This window comes from Rhinoraja longicauda, chromosome 1 (assembly GCF_053455715.1).
Source record: "Rhinoraja longicauda isolate Sanriku21f chromosome 1, sRhiLon1.1, whole genome shotgun sequence".
Taxonomy (NCBI): domain Eukaryota; kingdom Metazoa; phylum Chordata; class Chondrichthyes; order Rajiformes; family Arhynchobatidae; genus Rhinoraja; species Rhinoraja longicauda.
The window spans coordinates 128735922-128762677 of record NC_135953.1 but is presented as its reverse complement, the minus strand read 5'-3'; the positions used below and the strand labels follow the sequence as shown (position 1 = coordinate 128762677).

Here is a 26756-nt window from a genome sequence, read left to right as displayed (position 1 = left end):
CAAAAGCCTCAGGAGGTAATGATTTATACGTCACATAGAATTGAAGAGGAAATGAAGAAAAGAATGATCATCAGAGCAAAGATGAAAACAACAGATCCTCAGCTGAGTGGAAGAGAGTTAGTCAGAACCGCAAGACATAGCAAACAGCATGGCTCTAAACCCTTGTATAAAAAGTGTGAAAGCAGACTGAAATTATATAATATGCACAAAGAAACAAAGCAACCGTGATATGCGATAACTAACCATTAAATAATAAAGTATATCTAATAGTAACTTTTTTTCATGCCAAATGTAGAAAATTCCCTTTCGAATGTAAATATGAAAATCCATCTTTGGTAGCGTAAAATGTAGATACATAAAAATGTGAACACACAGCATATTATTCAGAGGACCTGCTGTGTATGCATTTTTTATTGCAATTTATAAATTGCACATTAAGATACATTTATGAATATTTTAAGGGTGAATTTTTATGTTCCATGCATGAAATACACCTCTGCAGGAAGTATGCCATGCAGTAGTGATGTTAATTATTGTCCCATGCTTATATAACCCTCTTTCCGTCAAATTAGGTCAGATAAATAAAACAAAGTGTACACTGGCAAGAAATCAAATGTGATCAGCCACGCCAGCCTACTGTTGATATCTGAATGTGTAGGAAGATAACTGCAGATGCTGGTTTAAATCAAACGTAGACACAAAATGCTGGTGCAACTCAGCGGGTCAGGCAGCATCTCAGGAGAGAAGGAATGGGTGACGTTTCGGGTCGAGATCCTTCTTCAGACTGATATCTGAATGCTTGATTTGCTGAGGATTGACTTGGAGGAGCACTATTTGGCTCAGTTGGGCTCAATAATGAAGTTGTAAAGATCACAATGATACCTGTTCATTATTCAGGAGACTGCTCTAACCTTTTAGAGAAAGTGGACCTTTGAGTAATTGGCCTGACAAGCCTCCTGCACAAGTGGAGCCTGAAGGCAAAGCTGCCTTGCCAGAGGAGCAATGAAGTCATGGTGACCCTGAAATTGTTAGCTCCTGAATTACCTCAGGCAGTGGTTAATAGATGCTGCATCTCAATTTGTGCAACACTGCAGCATTCATAATGCAGTATTCAGATGCTGAATACATAAAGAAGTCTAGGATAGCATCATAGAATTGCTGTAGTCCTATCTGTATAATCCTTTATTTCCAGGAAGGAGTTCATTTGGTCCATTGAGCCCACTCTGACCCTCCTGGGAGAGAGGATATAAAATCACGAGAGGAATAGATCGGGTAGATGCACAGTCTCTTACCCAGAGTAGGTGAATCGAGGACCAGAGGACATAGGCTTAAGTTGAAGGGGAAAAGATTTAATAGGAATCTGAGGGGTAACTTCTTCACACAAAGGGTGGTGGGTGTATGGAACAAGCTGCCAGATGAGTTAGTTGAGGCTGGGATGATCCCAACATCTTAGAAACAGTTAGACAGGTACATGGATAGGACAGGTTTGGAGGGATATGGATCAAACGCGGGCAAGTGGGACTAGTGTAGCTGGGACATGTTGGCCGGTGTGGGCAAATTGGGCTAAAAGGCCTGTTTCCACACTGTGTCACTCTATGACTCTACGACAAGAGAGTCAAGAGCAAAGAACTAACCTTCTCCGAAAGAGAGAACAGCAGGCAAGGTAACATCTGGATCTCACAGACTTCCTGGAAGCCCGGAGCACCATGGACTGCACAAATGTGATAGATTTCAACCCAGAGCTGTTCGCTGTTAGAGAGCTTATTCTGAGCCACATCTCAGGTGCAGCAGTTCATCATAAATGGTTGGAGGAGTCATGCTCTCTCCGATATCTGCAAATCTTACTCCACTTGAGCAAGTATTATTAGTCAAGAAAGTAATCCAATTATTTTAGTTTCGTTTAGTTTATTGTTACGTGTGGTACAGTGAAAAGCTTTTTTGTTGGGTGTCAACCAGTCAGCGGAAAGACTGTACATGATTACAATCGAGCCGTCAACAGTGTACAGATACATAAGGGGAATAACATTTAGTGCAGGATAAAGTCCAGAAAAGTCCATTTAAAGATAGTCTGATGTTCTTCAATGAGGTAGATTGTAGATAGCTCAGGACTGCTCTCTAGGATGGTTTAGTTGCCTGATAACAACTGGGAAGAAACTGTCTCTGAATCTGGAGGTGTGCGTTTTCACACTTCTGTACATCTAGCCTGATGGGTGAGGGGAGAAGCAGGATTGAATGGGGTGAGTCTTATCCTTGATTATGCTAGTGGCCTTGCCAAGGCAGCGTGTGGTGTAGATGGTGTCAATAGAAGGGAGGTTAGTTTGTGTGATGGTCTGGGCTGTGTCCACAATTCTCTGCAATTTCTTGTGGTCTTGGATGGAGCTGTTCCCAAACCATGCTGTGACGCATCCTGATAAAATGCTTTCCGCAGTGCATCGTTGTTGATTCTTCACCTAAATCATTTCCCTGAGTGTTGTTCCAGTTTTCTATGCTTGCCCTACATTTCTATTCAAGGGCCACAGTCAAGCTGGTGCATGATTGCTCACTAACACTGAAGAAGGTTGCAGACACCAATGAAGGGCATGAACAAAGACACATGAACTATTCAGTGTCTACAACTCCTGGCTGTGCACTGCAGCATTTTATTACTGACAGCAGCAGGAGTGTGAGCCAGCAAGCTAATGGTCAACTTCGAGGACAGTGGTAGACATATGAACGCAGACATCGGCTTCCACCATCACTCTCTGCTCCTTTCCATGAAGCCAATTTTCCTTTCAGTCAGCTATCTCTCCTTGGATCTCATGCGACCTCACCTTCCAGAGCAGCTTATCGTGCAGAACCTTGTCAAATGCTGAAATCCATACATACAATTTCTCCAGCTCTGCCCTCATCAACGTTTTTGGTTACATCTTCAAAAACTCAATCAGGTTCGTGAGACACGACCTCCCACATATAAAACCATGCTGCCCACCCCTAATCAGCCCTTGTCCACATAAATGCACGTATATCTCATCCCTCAAAATACTCTTTTGTAATTTTCCAACCTGGACTGACTGCCCTGTAGTTCCCAGGCTTTTCTCTGCAGCCCTACTTAAATAGAGGCACAATATTTGCCAACCTCCAGTCTTCCGGCACCTCACCCATATTTAATGACGACTCATAGATCTCAGTCTCTATGAGAGAAATTTCCTCTCTAGCTTCCCCTAGTGTCCTCTCTAGCTTCCCATAGTGTCCTCTGTAGCTTCCCCTAGTGTCCTCTCTAGCTTCCCCTAGTGTCCTCTCTAGCTTCCCCTAGTGTCCTCTCTAGCTTCCCCTAGTGTCCTTTCTAGCTTCCCCTAGTGTCCTCTCTAGCTTCCCCTAGTGTCCTCTCTAGCTTCCCCTAGTGTCCTCTCTAGCTTCCCCTAGTGTCCTCTCTAGCTTCCCCTAGTGTCCTCTCTAGCTTCCCCTAGTGTCCTCTCTAGCTTCCCCTAGTGTCCTCTCTAGCTTCCCATAGTGTCCTCTCTAGCTTCCCCTAGTGTCCTCTCTAGCTTCCCCTAGTGTCCTCTGTAGCTTCCCCTAGTGTCCTCGGATACATCTGATCAGACCTGTGAGATTTGTCTACCTTCATACACATCAGGACCTCGACTGTAATACTGACTGTCCTCAAGACACTTCCATTGACTGGCCCAAGTTCCCCGGTTCTCATGTCTTTCTTCACGTTAAAAACAGAGGAGAAATACTCATTGAGGACCATGCCCATCTCCTGGGACTCCACACAGAGTTGACCTCTTTGATTCCTGATGGATCCCATTTTCTCTCTGGTTACCCTTTTTCCCTTAATGTACTTATAAAATATCTTGCGATTATCCTTAATATTTTCTGCCAGACCTACAGGTATCTCCTGCCCCCTATTTGTCCTCCTTATTTTCTTTTTCAGCTTGCTCCTCAGTTTCTGAAACTCCTCCAGGGATACACTTGATCTCAGCTGCCTAACCAACAGCTAACGACACCTCTGGCCACTGCCGTGACATCCTCCTTAATCAAAAATGCAACTCCCCCTCCACTTTTACCCCCACCTATATTTCTCCCAAAGCATCTGCACCCTGGAACATTAAGCTGCAAGTGCTGCCCGTCTCTCAGCCTGGTTTCCGTAATGGCTACAACATCCCAGTTGCCTATCCCTATCCATGCCCTGAGTTCATCTGCCTTACCTGTCAGGTCTCTCACATTAAAATAAGTGCAATTCAAACCAACAGTCCTTCCTCACTACCTGCCTTTCTCTGGTCTATTCTGTCCACTAAAGTTTCTTTCATCATCTTCCATACCGTCGTCCAACCTCTCAATTGCCTTGGTTCTGCATAGAGTCCCTCCCCCCTCCCACACTCTGCCAATCAAGTCTAAACCACCCATGTACAGGTAGCACGAGCAAACCTGTCTGCCAGATATTGGTTCCTCTCCAGTTAAAGTGCAACCAATGGCTCTTGTACATGTCACCTCTGCCCCAGAAAAGATCCCAATAGTCCAGGTGATCAGACTTAATGAATGCAAGCGTCAAATAGAGGGACACCTTATGTTTGGTTCCCAACTCTGCAGGAAAATCATCAGGATGACTGGAATTCTTAATGATCTAAAAGGTAAAATGTTCAAGAGTATGGTCACTTTGAGTGGAAGGCGCACAATTATACCATCTGAACCTGGTAAGTGAAAGGAGATTGTGGGAAGTGAGATAATTGAATATGAAAAGGAGCATTAAGTATATAGTCATCTTCCTTTGGCCACGGTCTTGAGATCGTTTAGCTCACGATTGCAAGGAGTCCTCAATGCAACTGCGTCAATGGACAAAAGTCAGAGGAATATATATGTCTGTTCTCCAGTCTGCCATTGCATGCCTCTCTCTTCTGCTAGAAAGAGGGAGGCCTGTTGAAGATTTTTCCGTGTCCCTGTGTGCCATGCCTGCTATAGTTGAATGGCTGGAAGTAGATGTAAGATTTGTTTGAGCATTATAGTAGCAGGTATGCGGATCTAGCATGAGGATATGGCTATGAAACTGCTAGAGGATGGAATTTGTTGACATGGTCACAACCCTTGGCCACCCAGGCAAGGTTACTACATTTCTTTCCGCCCAGTAATCAGGATCATTACGGCTTTTATTATTCCAGCCACGACCTCATCTGACTGCTTCATTTCTGCTCTAATTGACCTCTTGTCCTGGTGTTCAGGTCAGTCCTCTCAGTAAGGTCCATCTCTTCGACAAAAATATCTACGTTAGTATCACAAATATGGCATGCTGGTTCCCATACCAGCTCATTAGACTGGAGCGACTAGGCTTGTATACACTGGAATTTAGAAGGATGAGAGGAGATCTTATCGAAACGTATAAGATTATTAAGGGGTTGGACACGTTAGAGGCAGGAAACATGTTCCCAATGTTGGGGGAGTCCAGAACAAGGGGCCACAGTTTAAGAATAAGGGGTAGGCCATTTAGAACTGAGATGAGGAAGAACTTTTTCAGTCAGAGAGTTGTAAATCTGTGGAATTCTCTGCCTCACAAGGCAGTGGAGGCCAATTCTCTAAATGCATTCAAGAGAGAGCTAGATAGAGCTCTTAAGGATAGCGGAGTCAGGGGGTATGGGGAGAAGGCAGGAACAAGGTACTGATTGAAAATGATCAGCCATGATCACATTGAATGGTGGTGCTGGCTCGAAGGGCCGAATGGCCTCCTCCTGCACCTATTGTCTATTGTCTATTGTCTATTATTTCTTAAGGTGCACAACGTTTTTTCGCTGTGAACCACAGATGGGACTGATTTAAGAGTTGCGTGCATAATTTTAATCAGTGGTTCTTCCTTTCAGTTGATGCACTGATCTCTTGAAATAAATTGCAGCCACTGTTTTGAAATACACCCTGATAGGTGTAGCATAAGAACAGAAACCAATACATGATACACATATACATATTGCTTGTGTCAATGGTACCAGGATAATTTGATACGGGTGTCCTTCACCACACTACTTTTGCATGTTTTTTATGCGCATTTATATTTCTACCTCATAATGTTGAATGTTCATGTGTTGAAAAACATTTAGATGCAGAAGCCTAAAGATGAGCTTATATATAAGTTAGTTTGGATTTAAAAGTTGTTTCATTTAGGGCCTGCTTCTGTGCTGTAAAGTCTAAAACTCATTCATACGGACAAAGCTAAAGACTATATGAGAATGGTAAGAACATTTGGTAAGCTTTGAATTTAGGAGACCAGGGACACTTAATATTGACTCTGATAATGGACTTGAAAAGGGTGTAAAGATAATGAACAGTTCTGTTTCGTGGCGGCTTCTGAGTGCAGGTAGACCTGTATAAATTGATGACAAAATTCAAGGCCCTCGGGTTGGACAGCAAAGTATTGTCTACAAGGAGATGCCATAACTTTCAGGCTACAGCTGAATATTCCTGCCATTGCATAAGCCAGCCTTACCTCATATAGTAGCAACAGAGGGGGAGGTGGGGGGGGGGGGGGGGGGGGGAGGGGGGGGACACACCTACTTTCTGCATGTTCTTTCTAGTGCAGAAAATGAAGAGCAAAAGCCGGCCGTTATGCAAAATGGGTGCCAGATTCAATTCTAACAGTTTCATATCACCTAGGTCATAATAAAATTAAATGCAGCATGAAAAACTGCAACCTTTTCCAATAATGAAAGTCCATTTAGTAGTTGCCCTACTGCCAATTACGTGCTCTCTCACTCACTTTGAATTGCAAAAGTGACAATTTATAGTTAGATTTTGCTGTAGTTCAAGCAAACCCACTTTTATTTCCTGATCCCTAGCTACAGATTATTAGAATGCAAGAGAAAGCTAATATTAATAACGTTTTCGCATTTTGGATGTTTAGACACGTTATTGTAAGAAATGAGAAAAAACAGAAGATATTAGAAATACCTAAAACAAAGACACAAAGTACTGGAGTAACACAGTGGTTCGGGGGAGCATCTCTGGAGGACATGGATTGAGAAACAGAGATCATGTTTCTGATCAATAACCTTCATTCAAAATTAGGTAGAGTATGTAATAAGCAGTTCTGAAGATGTGAGGAGAAGATAGAAAGTAGAAAATATTAAATGACAGAAAGGGGTTACAGAGATCTTGAGGATGTGCAAATGCAGAACAATTATCTGACAATACTAAAGGACTGTGGAAGGAATATTGGAAATCTGAAATAGAAATGTCAGAAATGCTTAGCAACAGGAATTGTTAAAAACTGTCATTGAGGCTGGGAGCTATAATGCGTCAATTCTGAAGATGTAATGGTTTGAGTGGACAAAAGCACAGGGTTCAGAGTGGGAGTGAGATGCAGATTAAAATAACAGTCACCAGGAAACAGAAAGAAATACTTTCGTACTGAAATGTGTGTTTTTTAATGCATTTATGAACTATGGCAGTTGCTGGCAAGGCCAACATTCACCTTGAAAACATTACTTGAGAAGGTGGTGGTACAGAATAAGGGGATCAAGGAAAACATGGGTAGAGTCTCACTATGTGAGAGCAAGGTGGAGATACACAGCAAAAGTAATGAAATGTTCCTCATCATAAGATCATCAGTGATAGGAGCATAATTCAGCCATTCGGCCATTCAGCCCATCAAGTCTACTTTGCCATTCAATCATGGCTGATCTATCTCCAAACCCCATTCTCCTGCCTGCCTTCTCCCCATAACCCTTGACACCCCCTCTTGTTCTGGGCAAGAGCAGGAAATGGTACTGGTATAGTCAGAAAATGTACTTGATGAAGGAGGGAACTTGAATTGGGGCTGGAGTAAACTATGTTTTAGATATTCGACAAAGGTAGGTAACACTTGGACCCCTGTAGGTTCCTATAATTGCAGTTTTACCAGGAAAAATGAGTGGAGTTATTTCACGTGAGATTAAGCATGGTCAGGTGAAAGATTTGGTAGAAAGGTACTGGTTTGGACTGCTGATTAGCGAGAAATTGAAGGTCCTTCAATTACTACCACCTGTTCGCACCATTAGATAGTGCAAGAATACATAAGTTCATAAGTTGTAGGAGCAGAATTAGGCCACTCGACCCATCAAGTCTACTCTGTAATACAATTATGGCTGATCTATCTTTCCCGCTCAACACCATTCTCCTGCCTTCTCCCCATTATCATTGACACACTTTTCTAATCAAGAACCTATCAATCTCCACTTTTAAAATATTCAATAACTTGGCCTCCACAACCTTCAGTGAATGAATTCCACAGATTCCCCAACCTCTGACTAAAAAAAATCCTTTCCAAAGATCCGTCCTTTTATTCTGAGGCTATGGCCTCTGGTTCTAGACTCTCCCACGAGTGAAAACATCCTCTCTACATCCACTCTATCCAGGCCTTTCAGTATTCGGTAAGTTTTAATGAGGTCCCCCTCATCATGTCATCCCTGGGATCATTCTTGTAAACCTCCTCTGACCCCTCTCCAACATCAGCACATCATTCCTCAGATATTTCATTTTTTTTTCATATTTCAGAAACAGCGCGGAAACAGGCCTTTTCGGCCCACCAAGTCCGCGCCGCCCAGCGATCCCCGAACACTAACATTATCCTACACCCACTAGGGACAATTTTTACATTTACCCAGTCAATTAACCTACATACCTGTACGTCTTTGGAGTGTGGGAGGAAACCGAAGATCTCGGAGAAAACCCACGCAGGTCACGGGGAGAACGTACAAACTCCTTACAGTACAGCGCCCGTAGTCAGGATCGAACCTGAGTCTCCGGCGCTGCATTCGCTGTAAAGCAGCAACTCTACCGCTGCGCTACCGTGCCGTGGGGTCCAAACCTGCTCGCAATACTCCAAATGCCTTATAAAGACCAGTCCCTGATAAAGCCTTAGTATTACATCCCTGTTTTTGTATTCTAGCCCTCTCAAAATTATTGCTAGCGTTGCATTCTGCTCCTTACTACTGATTCTACTTGCAAATGAACCTTTTTGGGAATCCTGCACCAGCTTTCTTAAGTCCCTTTCCACCTCTGATTTCTGAATTCCCATTTAGAAAATAGTCTATGCCTTTATTCCTACTACAGAAATGCGTGACTCCACACTTTGCAATACTGTGTTCCATCTGCCACTTCTCTGCCCACCCTCCCAACCTGTCCAAGTCCTTCTGCAGAGTCCTTGCTTTTTCTGCACTACCTGCCCCTCCACCTGTTGTCATGTCATCTGCAAACTTGGCCACAAAACCTTCAATTCCCTCATCCAAATCATGACTTATTGCTTGACTGACTCATCCTTCCATTCATCCACTTTTCTAAAAGATGGCCAAGTGACAAAAAAACCCCAATATAAGCCCATAGCACCCATTGTTACTTTCATTACAATTCTTCCCACTTTAGTATTATCTCCACTCCCTGTGATAACACACTGTTTCACTGCCTGCTTTCTCTCCATTCTTACAACAGCTCTCCATAGTTATCAATGTTCCTTTGCCTCCCTCAACCCTACCCGACCCTACCCCACCCTCAACATGGGTTGCAGATCCTACAATTCTGCTCTCACCTCAGCTACCCCTCCCAGAGCTTGACAGCATTCCTTGTATCCGCACTTTCCACCCGGATGGCCATAACATTCATTTTTTTCATCCTCTTGAATTCCTGACACTTCCAAAATGAAACCATCACCAAGCACATCTTCCCTCCCTCTCACTGCCTTACTGCTTGGGTCCATTCCCTTCTCAACGTACTTGTTTATTCTTCCAATCCACCAATACCCACTTCCCTTCCCAAAATCACCTATCTTATTGAAGAAGGTACAACCCATTCTTTTAGATAGACACAAAAAGCTGGAGTAACTCAGTGGGACAGGCAGCATTTCTGGAGAAAAGGAATGGGCGACGTTTTGGGTCAAGACCCTTCTTCAGACTGAAGACTGAAGAAGGATCTCAACTCGAAATGTCACCCATTCCTACTCTCCATAGATGCTGCCTGTCAAGCTGAGTTACTCCAGTATGTTGTGTCTATCTTTGGTTTAAACCAGCATCTGCGGTTCCTTCCAACCCATGCTTTTAGTTTTATCTCTTCTACTTCCAAATTCTAGAACCACAAAATCCCCTTTCAGATTAAGCATGATTTAATTATACTTCTTTTGAGTTGCTGTAGTGCATTCACTGCTCATGATGTGGTGCAGTTTAGACTGGAGAGCTATAATTCCAGATTAGCTGACTGCTTTTACCACTACACTATATACACGACCCATCCTCCAATCACACATTTTACAGTTTTCTAACACAATGTCAAATGTAATAGTGCACATGTAACCAATCGTTGCATTTTACCAGCATTTCTGCATTTCTATTTCAGATTACCAGTATTCCATCAGCGCCTCTGTTAACGTAAGAATTGTGCATTCAGAAAATAGTCCACTGAGGGAAGATGTTGTCAACAGTGCATTTAAGCAGCACTTACTCACCAGAACCTGCCTATCGATGCTACCTTGGTGTTTTGTCATGATAATTCTGCTCGAACAACATTGATCCAAACATGGATCAAAGAGTTCAATTCCAGTGGCGAGGTTAGAACGACTTCTCTTGCCATCAAGGCTGCCTTTGATGGAATATGGTGTAAACAAGTGGTGGCACAGTGACGTAGTGGTAGAATTGCTGCCTTACACTGCCAAAGACCCTGGTTCAGTCCTACTACAGGTGCTGTGTGTACAGAGTTTGTCTGTTCTCCCTGTGACTACGTTGGGCTTCTCTGGGTGCTCCGGTTTCCTCCCACATTCCTCCCATGTTTGTGGGTTAATTGGCTTTGGTAAAAATTGTAAATTGTCCCGAGTGTGTCGGATAGTGCTAGTGTACGGGGTGGGGTTAAACAGACTCGGTGGGCAGAAGAGTCTGTTTCTCCCCTATATCTGTAAAGTCTAAAGTAAAGTCTAAAGAGTAAGACTGAATGGAAATCAAAGGTAAAATACTCAATTATTGGAGTCAACCTCACACAAAAGAAGATTGTTGTAATTGCTGGAGGTTCATTATCCCAACTCCTGTCCATCACTGCAGTGGGCAGTGGGTAAAGCAAAATTTCTTTCAATAAATTTCCACACAGCATAAGAACAGAAGTAGAACTATTTAACCCCTAGCACGTGCTCCCCCATTCGATCAACTCATGACTCATCTTTAACCTCAGCAAAATTTCCTGCACTAATCCCATATCCTTGATCCCTGTACTATCCAACAATCCATGAATATCTGTATTCAGTGACCAAACTCCTACAGCACTCATATAGGAAATTACAAAGGTTCACTACCATTTCATTGAAGACTTTTCTTCACATCTCTGTCCTGAATAAATGAACATTTGTTTTGAGACTGTGATCATTTATCTTGTTGTAAGTATTATATGCACTCAAAGAAAGAGCCCGAAACTTTAAATTTTTCTCTCATAATTATGACCTATTGTGCATTCATTTTTTGTTGTGTACTTTAGCTTATATTTTGTGTCCCTTCATGCCACACTTTGCCAATATATTCTGAAATATATTGCTGTTCTTTTATTGCCATAGGGTCCCGAATCTGGAACGTCATCCTCATGAGTGTTGGGACAGAACATTTGAGAGAATGACCGCAGTGGTTGGAGAAGATAGTTTACCATCACCTTCGTAAGAACAATTAAGGAGGAGCAATAATTGCTCCACAGTTAAAATGAATACAGAAAAATAGACCTCTTGACTTAATGTTATCTTCTAACAAAAGTCACGAGGAAGTCTATTTTTTAATATTTTAGCCTCTCCTGCATTTTAGCATGTCACAAGCCTTCCTTTCCTTCTAACCTGACTCCTGCATACCCTCCCCTCCCCAGATTTCTCTGCACCTTAAAATGTTTTCACCTCTAACCATACAAGAGATTGGTGGCCTGAAACATTAACTCCATTTCCCTCCTCACTGATGCTGTCTGGATTGCATTTTCTGACACTTGTTCAGATTTTCATCATCTGCAATATTTTGCATTTGTGAATCTCACAAGAAGCTTTTTAAAGACTGTGCGCTCAGTAGTATTTAGATATTTAGAAGCAAACATTTCAAATTGTTAATCATATTCCTTCAGGACATTTGAACCTGTCATAACAAGGCAATCTATCAGATTTCAAATTGAAAATTTTCTTAGAGTCCCTGCATTCTTTATTGAATGTTATTGTGACATTTCGCTCTTTTTTTCAAAATGGGAATGCCAATGTTCAGAAATATTGTGGTGGCGGTCACTAGATCCATCAACAGAACAAATAATGTACGCCATGCAAAATAATGTGCCATTTGCTCTGCCTTTCCAGTGCTATATTTCTACTCCCACCACCATCCATCATTGTGATTTCAGGATATTCTAAAGCACTTGATAACCAGTGAACTTTCTTGACATAGAAACATAGAAATATAGAAAATAGGTGCAGGAGTAGGCCATTTGGCCCTTCAGGCCAGCACCGCCATTCAATATGGTCATGGCTGATCATCCAAAATCAGTACCCTGTTCCTGCTTTTTCCCCATAATCCTTCATTCCGTTGGCCCGAAGAGTTATATCTAACTCTTTGAATACATCGCTAAGTCTCTCATGAATACATACATGTTGTTACCATTGAAAGGGTGAGTGATATGGCAGAAAATTCATGCCAACAGGTTCTCACCAGTGCCAATGTTGTAATAATCTGATAGTCCATTTATTTTTTAAAGATGCTGGCTAAATGACAGGTATCGATTTATCTGCGGAGCAGAATAATAATATGATTTGATTCTGACTGAGTGTGATAATAAAACATAATTAGAAACTGTCATCATAGGTAAAACCTTTGCATATACAGTGTTAAAAAAGGTGTTTTCTTTCTAAACATTGGCAACTAACCCTACCACAAAACACAAAACAAAACACAAGAGGTAAAAGCCTCCCTATCTTACCCTAAAGAATTCTTTCGTGGATCCAGCATCCAAAGTTCCATAGGCAATGTCACTTTGCTTAGCGAGATCCTCTGCACTTTCAATGGGTGATACCATTCGTTCGACGGTCAGGAAAGCAGCTAAGTTAGCCGTGTATGATGATATTATGATCAAGGTAAAGAACCACCACACACCTCCAACAATTCGCCCCGACAGGGATCTAATAATAAGTGTGAAATGGATTTATAAGGTAAAATGAACGTCATCAATGTAACAGAGTAAACAATCGCTTGATATTGAGCATAGATAGCATCTATACACAGGGAAGCACATTAGGTGTATATTCTGGCCATTTCAGAGAAAAGTTGAAACAAATTTCATATCCTTTTAAGTTCAAAATTTAATTGCAATGTGTTTTAATGCTGCTAGAAGTCTACTTCACAGTGGGGAAAAAAACTTTTTTAATAAAGAGATTCATTTAGGCTGAATAAACTGTAAAATGTGAGTCCCTGCAGAAAAGATTGTTGGGAATATGAGGCCATTCCAGATGAAAACAAGATTAGTAACCCCCACGGAAATAATTTATATATTATATGCATGGGATACATGATGAAGTTAGATTTATGATAATTTTACTTCACATGCATTTTATGGTTTCACACAAAACTATACCAAATGCTTGAATGACTAGTTTTGGGAAAGAAACATTCATCACATTTAATGACATTTACAAACAGTTGTTATGCACAGATGTGAGAAGGCATGTACTATGCTGAAAATTTAGTACTGTACATAAAAATGCAAATGCACAACTTACAGTATTCAACTTTTGCTGTGATTATTTTAAACACCATTTATAATTGATCAAAATCAAGTGCTTAATAAAAGAAACATGTTTCATGAATGGCCAGGGAACATGTCAAAAAAAACACTTGTAAATACACAGATAATGTGAAAACAAAGATAACTCAGAAATCCAAGGCTTTTTTGCAGCTTTGAAAAGCTGAAATGTGTTTCCCTTGTTCTGATCTAAAATGCAAGAAGATAAGTTAAGTTTACGTCAATTAATTCCAGGATAAACTCTATGCCATTTTCCACCAATATAATTTCTGACAAATACCCTAATAACTGTCCAAACTTGCTCTTTTGTTTCAATTTCAGCTGAGATCTTTGCATACCATCCTCCAACTAAACTACAAGAGTGACAATGAGCTTGTGCTGTCTCTGAATCCGTCCTTATGTACCATATTTAATTTATTACTAAGCCATGGTATTACTCAGTCCCCTCACTCTTCTGATAGTTAGAGGTAGCTTTCCCACTGATTAATCAACGTACATTAAGTTAACATATAATCTTTCAGTTCTAAAAAGCACTTAAAAATGGAAAATAATTCAGAGCCAAGATTTCTGTTTTGTTTCCTTGCACCAAGTCTCAAACCTAGGTTTAAATGAATTCATCTTTGTAGCTGTGGTTCACGTGTAACAGGTATTGTGCTGCATTGTGGGAATGGCTAAATTCCATACATAAATCAACCAGTCAGTGTTGGGAGGCAATTCAACCACTTTGGCACCATAAGTGATTTATCTACAAATAATTCCTGTTGTTGAAATATTTAACTATGGACATTGTTTTCTTTTAAGGGGGGATCTTATTGAAACATATAAGATAATTAGGGGATTGGACACATTAGAGGCAGATAACATGTTCCCAATGTTGGGGGAGTCCAGAACAAGGGGCCACAGTTTGAGAATAAGGGGTAGGCCATTTAGAACGGAGATGAGGAAGAACTTTTTCAGTCAGAGGGTGGTGAAGGTGTGGAATTCTCTGCCTCAGAAGGCAGTGGAGGCCAGTTCGTTGGATGCTTTCAAGAGAGAGCTGGATAGAGCTCTTAAGGATAGCGGAGTGAGGGGGTATGGGGAGAAGGCAGGAACGGGGTACTGATTGAGAGTGATCAGCCATGATCGCATTGAATGGCGGTGCTGGCTCGAAGGGCTGAATGGCCTACTCCTGCACCTATTGTCTATTGTCTATTGTCTATTGTCTATTGTTATAAGATATACAATGCATTCAGAAAGTATTCAGACCCCTTCAATTTTTCCACATTTTGTTACCTTATTTTAAAATGGATTAAATTCATTTTGTTCATCATCAATCTACACACAATATCCCAGAATGAAGAAGCGAAAATAGGTGTTTAGAAATTTTTGCAAAGTAATTAAAAAGAAATAACTGAAATATCACATTTAATAAGTGTTCAGACCCTTTGCTATGACACTCAAAATTGAGCTTAGGTTCATCCAGTTACCATTGATTATCCGTGAGATGTTTCTACTACTTGATTGGAGTACACCAGTGGTAAGTTAAATTGATTGGACATGATTTGGGAAGGCACCCACTTGTCTATATCAGGTCTCACAGTTGACAGTGCATGTCAGAGCAAAAACCAAGCCATGAAGACGAAGGAATTGTCTGTAGACCTCTGAGACAGGATTGTGTCGAGACACAGATCTGGGGAAGGGTATAAAACAATTTCTACAGCATTGCAGGTTCCAAAGAGCACAGTGGCCTTCGTCATTCTTAAATGGAAGAACTTTGGAACCACCAGGATTCTTCATAGAGCTAGCCGCCCGGCCAAACTGAGCAATCGGGGGAGAAGGGCCTTGGTCAGGGAGGTGACCAAGAACCCGATGGTCACTCTGACAGAGCTCCAGAGTTCCTCTGTGAAGATGGGAGAACCTTCCAGAAGGACAACTCTATCTGCAGCACTCCACCAATCAGGCCTTTATGGTAGAGTGGCCAGACAGAAGCCACTCCTCAGTAAAAGGCACATGAGAGCCCACTTGGAGTTTGCCAAAAGGCACCTAAAGGACACTCAGACCATGAGAAGCAAGATTCTCTGGTCTGATGAAACCAAGATTGAACTCTTTGGGCTGAATGCCAAGTATCACGTCTGAAGGAAACCAGGCACCGCTCATCACCTGGCCAATACCATACCCACGGTGAAGCATGGTGGTGGCAGCATCATGCTGTGGGGATGATTTTCAGTGGCAGGAACTGGGAGACTAGTCAGGATCGAGGGAAAGATGAAGGGAGCAAAGTACCGAGAAATCCTTGATGAAAACTGCTCCAGGGCATTCTGGACCTCAGACTGGGGCTGGAGGTTCACCTTCCAACAGGACAATGACCCTCAGCACACAGCCAAGACAATGCAGGAGTGGCTTCGTGACTAGTCTGTGCATGTCCTTGAGTGGCCCAGCCAGAGACCGGACTTGAAGCCGATCGAACATCTCTGGAGGGACCTGAAAATAGCTGTGCATCGATGCTCCCCATCCAACCTGACAGAGCTTGAGAGGATCTGCAGAGAAGAATGGGAGAAATTACCCAAATACAGGTGTGCCAAGCTTGTAGCATCATACCCAAGAAGACTTGAGGCTGTAATCACTGCCAAAGGTGCCTCAAGTTACTGAGTAAAGGGTCTGAATACTTACGTAAATGTGATATTTCAGTTATTTCTTTTTAATTACTTTGCAAAAATTTCTAAACACCTGTTTTCGCTTTTTTATTATGAGGTATTGTGTGTAGATTGATGATAAAAAATGAATTTAATCAATTTTAAAATAATAATAATAATAATAATAATAATAATAATAATAATATATTCCTTTATTCGTCCCACACCGGGGAAATTTACAGTGTTACAGCAGCAAAGTGGATAGCAAGAGAGCAAGAGATCATTCATTATAAATAAAAGATATATAAATTGTCATCAGGCTGTAACGTAACAAAATGTGGAAAAAGTGAAGGGGTCTGAATATTTTCTGAATGCACTGAAACAACCTCAGTAATTCTACCTTGGTGCTGAAAACCATCCACTTTCCAGAATATGATGTCTGTGCTTCAACAACTTTGACTGAATTTTCTCAGTGAACGTGAACACATATACCAGGTGAAACCGTCTGACTCAGCAAAAATCCAGTACTGGACTGGCAATCTTCAACCCAGGAAACTGCCGACAAATATTTTATTCTGATTCATCAAATAAATCCCACTGTGATGGCCTTTATATAGTTTCCAAAATCATACCTATAAACATTCTCATTTTTTTTGTTCAACATTAAAGGAATATTGTGGGACTGTTTTTCTAAATTTCACATTAAGTACAAACCCCTTAATAAAAATAAATATCAAGTAGCGATAGTGTAATAATTCTTTTGGTGGAATATGTACAGATGCCTATAATTTCAATAGAATAAATGTATGAACATCAACGTATTGCACCAGATTTCAAGAATTTATTAAATGATAAAGTTTCCTCACCTGTCATAGCCTATTAGAAAGAAAAGACACATATGAGCATAAAGTACATTAACTTTGATTTTAATTATAACATTAAGTGTGTTTTAATACTTTCTTCTTCCTCGAGCTGGTATTTAACAATTGTCAAAGCAGTATTGCTATTCGCTTTCTAACCTAGACTTTAAACTTACAAAATATACCAATTGCAATAAAATGTAAGGGGCAGTGATTTCTTGATATGTTTGTTTAAGGAAAGTTGGTTGATCAAAGGAGCCACTGTAGAGATAGTCGACAGTTTAATGAAATCTGGTCCTTTCACACTGATGCAATGATCAAGAAAAAACGTCAGCATATTTACTTTCATAAGCATTTGAGAAGACTCAGCATGTCCAAGAGGATTCTGAACTTCTACAAAAGTATTCTGACAGGATGTATCTTAGCCAGGAATGGCAAACACTCTTTTCTTGACCGCCTGAACCTCCAGAGTGGTGAACACAGCCATGTCCACCACAGGCTCATCACTTCCTTCCTTCCAGTCCATCGTCAAAGTGTTTTACGTCAGGAAGTCTGGAGGTATCATCAAGGATATCTGCCACCTTAGCTAGCCACTCACTCTTCTCTCTTCTACCTTCAAGGAGAAGATGCGGAAGCTTGACAGCGCCAATGTCTGGACTTAAAAACAGCTCCTTCCCCACAGCTATCCAACTCCGGAACCAATCACCTCTTTCTGAAGAAGGGACCTGACCCAAAATATCACTGGTTCCTTCTTTCCAGAGATGCTGCCTGGACTGCTGTTACTACACCCCTGGCCCTAACACTCTATCTCATTCAAGTTATTCTGTTATTGTACTTTAATATTTTTCCCACTACTTCAGATTGCACTACAGTCTTGAACCATTCTGCTGCTGAGCACTCATCGTTGTATTTATCATTTCCTATGTATACTGTTTATTCTGTGAGCTTCATGTGAACAAGAAAGTTCGTTGTACCCTGGTGAATATGAACAAAAAGCTAAAGATAGACACAATAAGGTGGAGTAACTCAGCATGTCAGACAGCATCTCTGGGGAAAAGGAATAGGTGATGTTTCTGAATCTCAATCTGAATCTCAGTGCATTTAGGTCCCTGACACTCAATGCCACTTACAGGGAGCTATGGACATGAATCTCAAGACCCTTCTGTACATTAATGTTGGTAAGGGTCTTGCCATTAACTGCATACTTTCCCCTTACATTTGACCCTCCAAAGTGCAACACCTTACACTTGCTCAAATTAAATTTCATCAGTCATTTCACCATTCGAGAACTAATCTTTATCCCGCTTATATACTTTGACAGCCTTCCTCAAAGTCCACAGCTCCAGCAATCTTGCTGCCACCTCCAAACTTAATGTAGAAGTGTGTGTGTGTGTGTGTGTGTGTGTGTGTGTGTGTGTGTGTGTGTGTGTGTGTGTGTGTGTGTGTGTGTGTGTGTGTGTGTGTGTGTGTGTGTGTGTGCCATTCTCATGCACCTTCTGCACCCTTTTCAGCTTACTTACATCTTTCCTATAGCTGGGTGATGAGAATGACATACAGCACACAACACTTTCACCAACGACTTGTACAGTTATAACATGACATTCCAATTCTTGTACTCAGTGCACTGACTGATGAAGGCAAGTATGCCAAAGGCACACTTCAACATCCTGCGTACCTGTGTCACCAATTTAATGAAACTATGCACCCTGAGATCACTCGGTTCTACAACACTCTCCATCGTCCTATCATTTCCTGTGAATGTCCTGCCCTGGTTCAACTTTCCAAAATGCAACACCTCACCCTCGTCAGAGTTAAATTCCATTTGTCATTTCTTGGCCCGTTTCCCTCGTTCATCTAGATCCTATTGTAATCTAAGATAACCATCTTCACTGTCCATTACGCCAAATTTGCTAACCATTGTCATCCTAATCGTTAGTCCAGATGACAAGCAAGAGTGGACCCAGCACAGATTCCTGTGGCACACTACTAGTCACAAGCATTCAATCAGTATAACAACCTGCACTACTACTCCGATTCCTTCCCTAACTGTCTACCTCACCCTGATCCCATGAGATTTAACCTTCCAGACTAGTGTGAACTGAGTCTGGCCTTGGACAAGGTCCCATATAGTCTGGATGATCTAACCATCCAGACTATGTGGTTCCTTGTCAAAGGCCTGGTTAAAGTCTCCATTGAATTTGTCTCATCATTTCTCTAATTGACCTTTTCAAAAACTCAGTTAAATTTATCACTCTCGGACAGCGTATGTGTCTTAGATAAAATAATATCAAGGCCTTTAGTTGACCAAGTAGCCGTTTAGTAAATAATTGGAATATCAATATACCAATACACTAAATTTATAGGTTGCAGCCTCATCAAACCATCTTTACTGTAACAACAACTGAAATTGTTTTTTTATTTCCGAAATTGTTCTCATTGGCCTATTCAGTGACCTGAGCAGGTGGAAGTTAACATTACCAAGAAGAACTGCGTGTCTTTGTCCTAGATATTATATTTAAGCAGCAATCTCTGTAAATGTACAGGGAAATTCAAAGATAAAATGTGTAAGGTTAAGAGCATGCCCATTGGAATCACAGGGTGACAGCAATGCTATCCCAAAGTGAGGATGCAAAGTCTGGAATACTAGTAAGATCCAGCCCTGTTGTGACATTCAGAGCTACGGTAATATCCAGTACTGAAGTGATGTCACCGAGTTAATCAGAGGTCACTGGACTTAGGAGATGACCAACAACTTACTACGATCTTGCTCATTATCACAGCATGAAGGGGGTTGTTAATTTGGTCAGCCAGACTCAGGGTATCTACAATCAATCTAGATCAACCATTCAAAGGTTTTATGTGTGATTAATTGAAGGCACAGTTATTGAAATATATGTGAAAATAGGTGAGTATAATTATTAAATTTTTGGTTAACATTTTGGGTATTGTTCTGGGTTTTCTGGGGTTTTATGCTGCTGATTTTGCTATCTGCATTAAATTCTTCCAATGTTTTGTCATCTGATAAACAACGACTGAAGTTTTGGTTTATACTCCCTGAGACTGAATCATTATATTTGTAATCCTCAGGTTCAAGCTAATTAATACAAATAAAGGTCTTACAATATCAGTGGGCAATAAGGTAGGTTAAGATAGTTCTTTTTATTAGGGCTGAATTCCTGATATTAGTGGCACCAGGGGAAAATGAGGCAGTGTGTGGAGCCCTTTCACCTCTCCATTAAGAGACTGGTAAGACAGGAATAAAATACATTATTGGCTATGAGGTCACACTTCCTAATCAAAGAGTTTGAAGATGTTGGAAGCTAGTAATTTACATGACCTCCCTGAGTGTCTTAATTTATAAATATCAGATTCAAAGTCCTCAATATGCCAAGTTAATCAGCTTCATTTTGAGGAGAGTGTTAACCTTAAGATTACATGAGAGAAACAGTTTCTATTGTACCTCAACTAAGCCAGAAAAAGAGGACACATTATCTGTTCAAAACCTGGACCATGGAAATGGACAGCACTATGAACAGAATACATGAGCTAAATGAACTGAAGATACACTGGAATTTAGAAAGATGAGAGGGGATCTTATCGAAACGTAGAAGATTATTAAGGGGTTGGACATGTTAGAGGTAGGAAACATGTTCACAATGTTGGGGGAGTCCAGAACCAGGGTCCACAGTTTAAGAATAAGGGGTAGGCCATTTAGAACAGAGATGAGGAAAAACTTTTTCAGTCAGAGAGTTGTGAATCTGTGGAATTCTCTGCCTCAGAAGGCAGTGGAGGCCAATTCTCTGAATGCATTCAAGAGGGAGCTAGATAGAGCTCTTAAGGATAGCGGAGTCAGGGGGTATGGGGAGAAGGCAGGAACGGGGTACTGATTGAGAATGATCAGCCATGATCACATTGAATGGCGGTACTGGCTCGAAGGGCCGAATGGCCTCCTCCTGCACCTATTGTCTATTGTCTAAGAGCTAATTTGTCAGTCCCATTATGAGTTAATCAGCAATGGTTATTGCCATTTATTTAGCTGCAGCCGATTAATATGATTACGTTTAATTAATCAGCCGTTCATGAATAGTAAAGCTTTTTATTTAGAAGTAATTGTACCTTGGTTACTCTTCTGGATATTCAAATGACTAAAAATTATTACAATATGATTATTTCTTCAACAGGGCGACCCGGTGGCGCAGCGATAGAGTTGCTGCCTCACGGCACCAGAGACCCGGGTTTGATCCTGATCTCGAGTGTCTGTGTAGTTTGTACGTTGTCCCTGTGACCTCGTGGCTTTTCTCCGGGCCCTCTGGTTTCCTCCCACATTCCAAAGACGTGAATGTTTGTAGATTAATTGGCTTCTGCAAATTGTCTCTAGTGTGTAGGATAGAACTAGTGTACGGGCGATCTTAGGCTGGCGTGGACGCAGAGGGCTGAAGGGCCTGCTTCCATGCTGTTTCTCTAAACTAAACTAAACATTTATCATTCCCTGGACTGATGGTGTCAAACATCAAGCATGCAAAATTACTGCCCATACATAAGATTTAATTGAGTAACATGATGCCAGGCTCCCTCTCTAGACGATCCCAAGACATGGCAGAATGACATTCCTAAATATTACTTCTGTTCTTCTACAAACAAAATTATTACAATATAAATATTTTATAAGTAAATTATGCTCATCACAATTTTAAGTATTCTCTTCAAAGGCAGATCTACAGAGAACATATGCTGAAGCTAGCACAGCGTAGCTAATAGTAATCATTAAAAATATAACTGATGTCTCTAAAGCTTTAGTTGTTCAATAACTAAATTGCTATTACTAAAGGTGATCAGTATATAGTTTTGGTCTATATTTAACATTATTTTAAACATATATATATATATATAACCGATCAGCCAAAACAGCAGGGTGCGATGCACTGTGTATTGTGACACATTCCTCCCGTGACCACCATTAAAATTTTCTGTGACTTGTGCCACAGTAGACCTTCTGTCGGTTCGGACCAGATGGGATAGCCTTCCTTGCCCTCATGAATCGATGAGCCTTGGGCGCCCAACACCCTGTTGCCGGTTTGTGGTTTGTCCCTCCTCGGACCACTGTCGGTATGTACTCACCACTGCTGACCGGGAGCACCCCACAAGCCTTGCCGTTTCAGAGATGCTCTGACCCAATCGTCAGGCCATAACAGTTTGGCCCTTGTCAAAGTCGCTCAGGTCTTTACTCCTGCCCATTTCTCCTGCATCCAACACATCAACTTCAAGAACTGACTGTTCACTTACTGCCTAATATATCCCACCCCTTGACAGGTGCCATTTTAACAAGATATTCAACGTTATTCACTTCACCTGTCAGTGGTCATAATGCTTTGGCTCATCGGTGTATATGTATATTTATAATTGACGATGCTCCTGTCTTCTCTCAATTCTTCTGAGAGTTCACTCGAACACATTTAATGCCCTCTCAATAAAGATATATCATTGCTTCAAAGAATACCTCTTCAAGCCAACAAATGAATTTCTCATATCTCACTGAATATGAAGAGTTAGAAATCCTCGAACATAAACTATTTGCTTTGCCGTGGCGAGATAGCTGTGAAAAATTAAAAGAAACATTGGATAATGAGATGACTGATGAATTGAATATGGAGCTCCTTACCTTTGTGCTTGTTCCTCGCCCTTGCCTTTGTTGTACATACATGAACCGAGGACCGTAAAATGGGAATATGCAGCAAAAACACGGTACCCCTCCAAGAGGACGAAGTAACAACTGTAACCTTATGCATTTTATGGTCACAGCAGCAGGGTGTATATATAAGTTCACTGCAGAAATACATGAATGACATCTTGGTGCATCATTCGTGTACCTCTTTGGTTTGAAAAACGCTCTTTAAAAAATGTAGTTTTGCCTTTTTGGAATCTTTTTGCAAATTTTTTTCCCTTTCATTTGTAAAAGGAAAATGATCTGGTTTAAAACGTGAATATATATGCACCGTGCCAGCAGATAGGGACCGAAAATGCACAAAGCTAAAATGCTCGAGTGACCAACCTTGGCGAAATATCGCATCCTTGCTGCATAAAGGCACCCAGAGAAAACCAGAGACTATTAAATATCCCAAATTCATTAGTTTGATCGTTACTTTGTGTTTCCCGTCCATCTTCATATTCTTCGGTGTGCCACTCATAGGGACTAAATCTGCTGACCAAGAATAAAACTACGCTGACCCCGATGTAAGCGAAGACAATGCACATCCAGATTTCATAAGCTAATGGATCGAGAAAGGAGAAAACTCCTGGCTTCGACTTCTGCGGTTTCTTTATCATGATGGATATCCCGAGGCTCATGAAGGGCTTTGAAAAGTCGATCACCTCCTCTCTTACCAAAGTGATTGTCAGTGGAGCTACTGCAATATCTGCTTTCTGCAACAACAAAGCACAGGGTTTTTTTAATTGATTAGTTCATCCCATTGACAAAAACTATTGTTGTGAACTGAAACTGATGTTCAATCATCAGTAGCTTTCAGTCTTGTCGGTTTTTTTTACAAAATTGTTTTAATGTAATTGAGATGAAGGTTCTTTGCCTAACCTGTTAACCTATTTTCTCTTTACCAAGATCACTACAATTTACCTGTAGTCTTATTTTTTTGCATTACTGTACTTCATTGTTGATACTTACCTGAAGGTTGCTAATCCAAAATTGCTGTAGAAAAGACATTTATTTCAATGCAAATAAAGTACAATAGAGTCAGGACTGCTTCATGTTATCTTTGTTCAAGAGATAATAAACTCAGTTCACCAATACATAATCTATATACACTTCATAATTTAACTATACAAGTGACGTTCCCAATGATGCGGAAGCATTTGCATATGGAGAATATCAAGCTCGAGTATCATCACACCATGCACAAAATTGTTTGATCCAACATCACAGAAGGAAATGTAGACGCAAGTAAATGCGGAAGATGCAATCTTGACCAAAAAGACAAAGTGCTGGGGGAACTCAGCAAGTCAGGCAGCATCTGTGGATGGAATGGATAGGCAACATTTCTTCTAGTCCCACATTGGGACCATTCTTTAGACTGAGGAATGCTACCTGACACGCTGAGTTCCTCTAGCACTTTGTCTTTTGATCACTGAAAGAAATGATGATCCACTACTACTGATTTATTGCAAATTGACAGCATTTTTTTCCGATTCAAATATTTAGTTTTGTGCTATCAAACCGAGAATGTGAAAATAATTTACATTCAAGAAATGAATATTGTTACTTTAGGAAATGTAATTATCCTTCATCACCACATGATTTCCTTGACTCCTACATTTCTGGAAATAACAGAACAGAGTATCTTACTTTATATACGGCTGAAACAGAATTGAAACTGTTGCATTTGTATTGGTTTTTGATAATGGATATTTGACCATGCGGATAATTTCATTAAAAACCATGCTCTTCCTTGACAATCATCTATTAAACATGCAACAATTATTGAATGATTTATAATGAATACACTTTTTATTTTGTTTTCTTACCCCATACACCAGTTCTCCCACCATTCCATTCCAGACTTTTGTTTCCGCGTCCCTGGCACCATATTTCCCATCGGGTACGATGGAAAGTTTGTACTTAAATCCACAATGTTTGGCTATTTCTGCTGCAAGATCGACGCAGTAACCTTCATACTGGTCATTTCCTTCAAACTGTTCATAATTTTTCTTCAGCATCACATAGGGCGATTCCTATGGAAAAAAGATTGTGTGACTTTTTTTAAAAGGTCATTGCAAGATCATGTAATGTTTGACTGAGATGACAACTGGACCAAATTCTAGGCCCCGGCGATTTTTTAAAATACAAGGCTTAATTTGTTCTCCGGATCCTGCAATAGACTGTATTAATCCATGTGATGCCCAATTCTAATGCCCTGGATAAGGGTACAACTTGTTATGTAGGAGGTTGTGGATATGAACTCATCCGTTACCATTTCATGAATCTTCAGCGAAGTGTACCAGTGAATTTTGCCATCAAACGACCTCACGAAAATAAGCACTGTATTAACTAAAAAAATTGCATTGATTAGAGTTGTAGAGTCATACAGCGTGGACATAGGCTCTTTGGCTCAACTTACCTGTCTACAAGTTTCTTAAACATTGCAATAGTCCCTGCCTCAACTACCTCCTCTGGCAGCTTGTTCCCTAGTGACACCCAGAGCTATCTAGTCTACACTTCTTCCCATCTTACCTCCTGCAAAGACTATCCCCTACTCCCAATTCCTCCGTCTTCACAGCATCTGCGCCCAAGATGAGGTGTTCCATATTAGGACATCTGAGATGTCCCTATTCTTTAGGGAATGGGGGTTCCCATCTCCCATTATAAATGAGGCCCTCACATTGGTCTCCTTCATATCCTGTAGCTCCGCTCTTGCTCCCCCTCCCCCCAGTCGCAACAAGGACAGAGTCTCCCTAGTCCTCACCTTTCACCCCATCAGCCATTGCATACAGCACATAATCCTTCGACATTTTCACCACCTCCAACGGGATCCCACTACTAGCCACATCTTACATTCTCCACCCCTTTCCGCCTTCCGCAGAGAGCGATACCTCCGCAACTCCCAGGTTAACTCGTCCCTTCCCACCCAAACCACCCCCTCCTCAGGTACTTTCCCCTGCAACCACAGGAGATGCAACACCTGTCCCTATACCTCCTCCCTCGACTCTATCCAGGGACCCCGACAGTCATTTCAGGTGAGGCAGAGGTTCACTTGCACTTCCGCGAACCTCATCTACTGTATCCGCTGTTCCAGGTGTGGACTCCTATATATAATCGGCGAAACCAAGCGCAGGCTCGGCGATCGTTTCGCTGACCACCTCCGCTCAGTCTGCCTAAACTTACTTGATCTCCCGGTTGGTAAACACTTTAACTCCCCCTCCCATTCCCACACTGACCTTTCCATCCTGGGCCTCCTCCATTGTCAGAGTGAGGCCCAACGCAAATTGAGCAACAGCACCTCATATTGAGCTTGGGCAGCTTACAGCCCAGTGGTACGACTATTGACTTCTCTTACTTAAAGTAACCCTTGCTTTCCCTCTCTCTCCATCCCTCCCCCTTCCTAGTTCACCGACCAGTCTGACTGTCCCCCTTATTAAATGTTATCTCTGTATGCTTCGTTGTCATTCTAGCTAATAATGAAGTATTCTACATTTTATTTGATCTCTACCCCCTTTGATGTCTTGTTTTCACACCTTACACTTCCTTATCTGTGTCTTCCTCTTCCCTAACTCTCAGTCTGAAGAAGGGTCTTGACCCAAAATGTCGCCCATTCGTTCTATCCAAAGATGCTGCCAATCCCGTTGAGTTAACCCAGCATTTTGTGTCTATTTTGAGTGGATTAGTTTAGTTTAGACTTACAGTGCGGAAAGAGGCTCTTTGGCTCATTGAGTCCGTGCCGACCAGCAATCCTCATACATAACACTATTTTACACAATAGGAACAATTTACAATTTTACCAAAGCCAATTAACCTACAAACTTGTACCTCTTTGGAGGGTGGGAGAAAACCGGCGCA

At 41.3% G+C, this 26756-nt stretch overlaps 1 protein-coding gene across 8 annotated transcripts in view; it reads right to left on the bottom strand.

Annotated features, from left to right (window-relative positions):
• The window catches only part of gria2b (glutamate receptor, ionotropic, AMPA 2b), a 102550-nt gene that overhangs the window by 6211 nt on the left and 69583 nt on the right, over window positions 1–26756 (bottom strand). For all 8 annotated transcript variants that reach the window (XM_078406582.1, XM_078406543.1, XM_078406590.1 and 5 more), the window contains 3 exons: window positions 24728–24934; window positions 23244–23614; window positions 12904–13102 (listed from right to left, as the gene is read on the bottom strand). In XM_078406582.1, the coding sequence (XP_078262708.1) occupies window positions 12904–13102; window positions 23244–23614; window positions 24728–24934 (777 nt within the window). The remainder of the gene's footprint in view (window positions 1–12903; window positions 13103–23243; window positions 23615–24727; window positions 24935–26756) is intronic.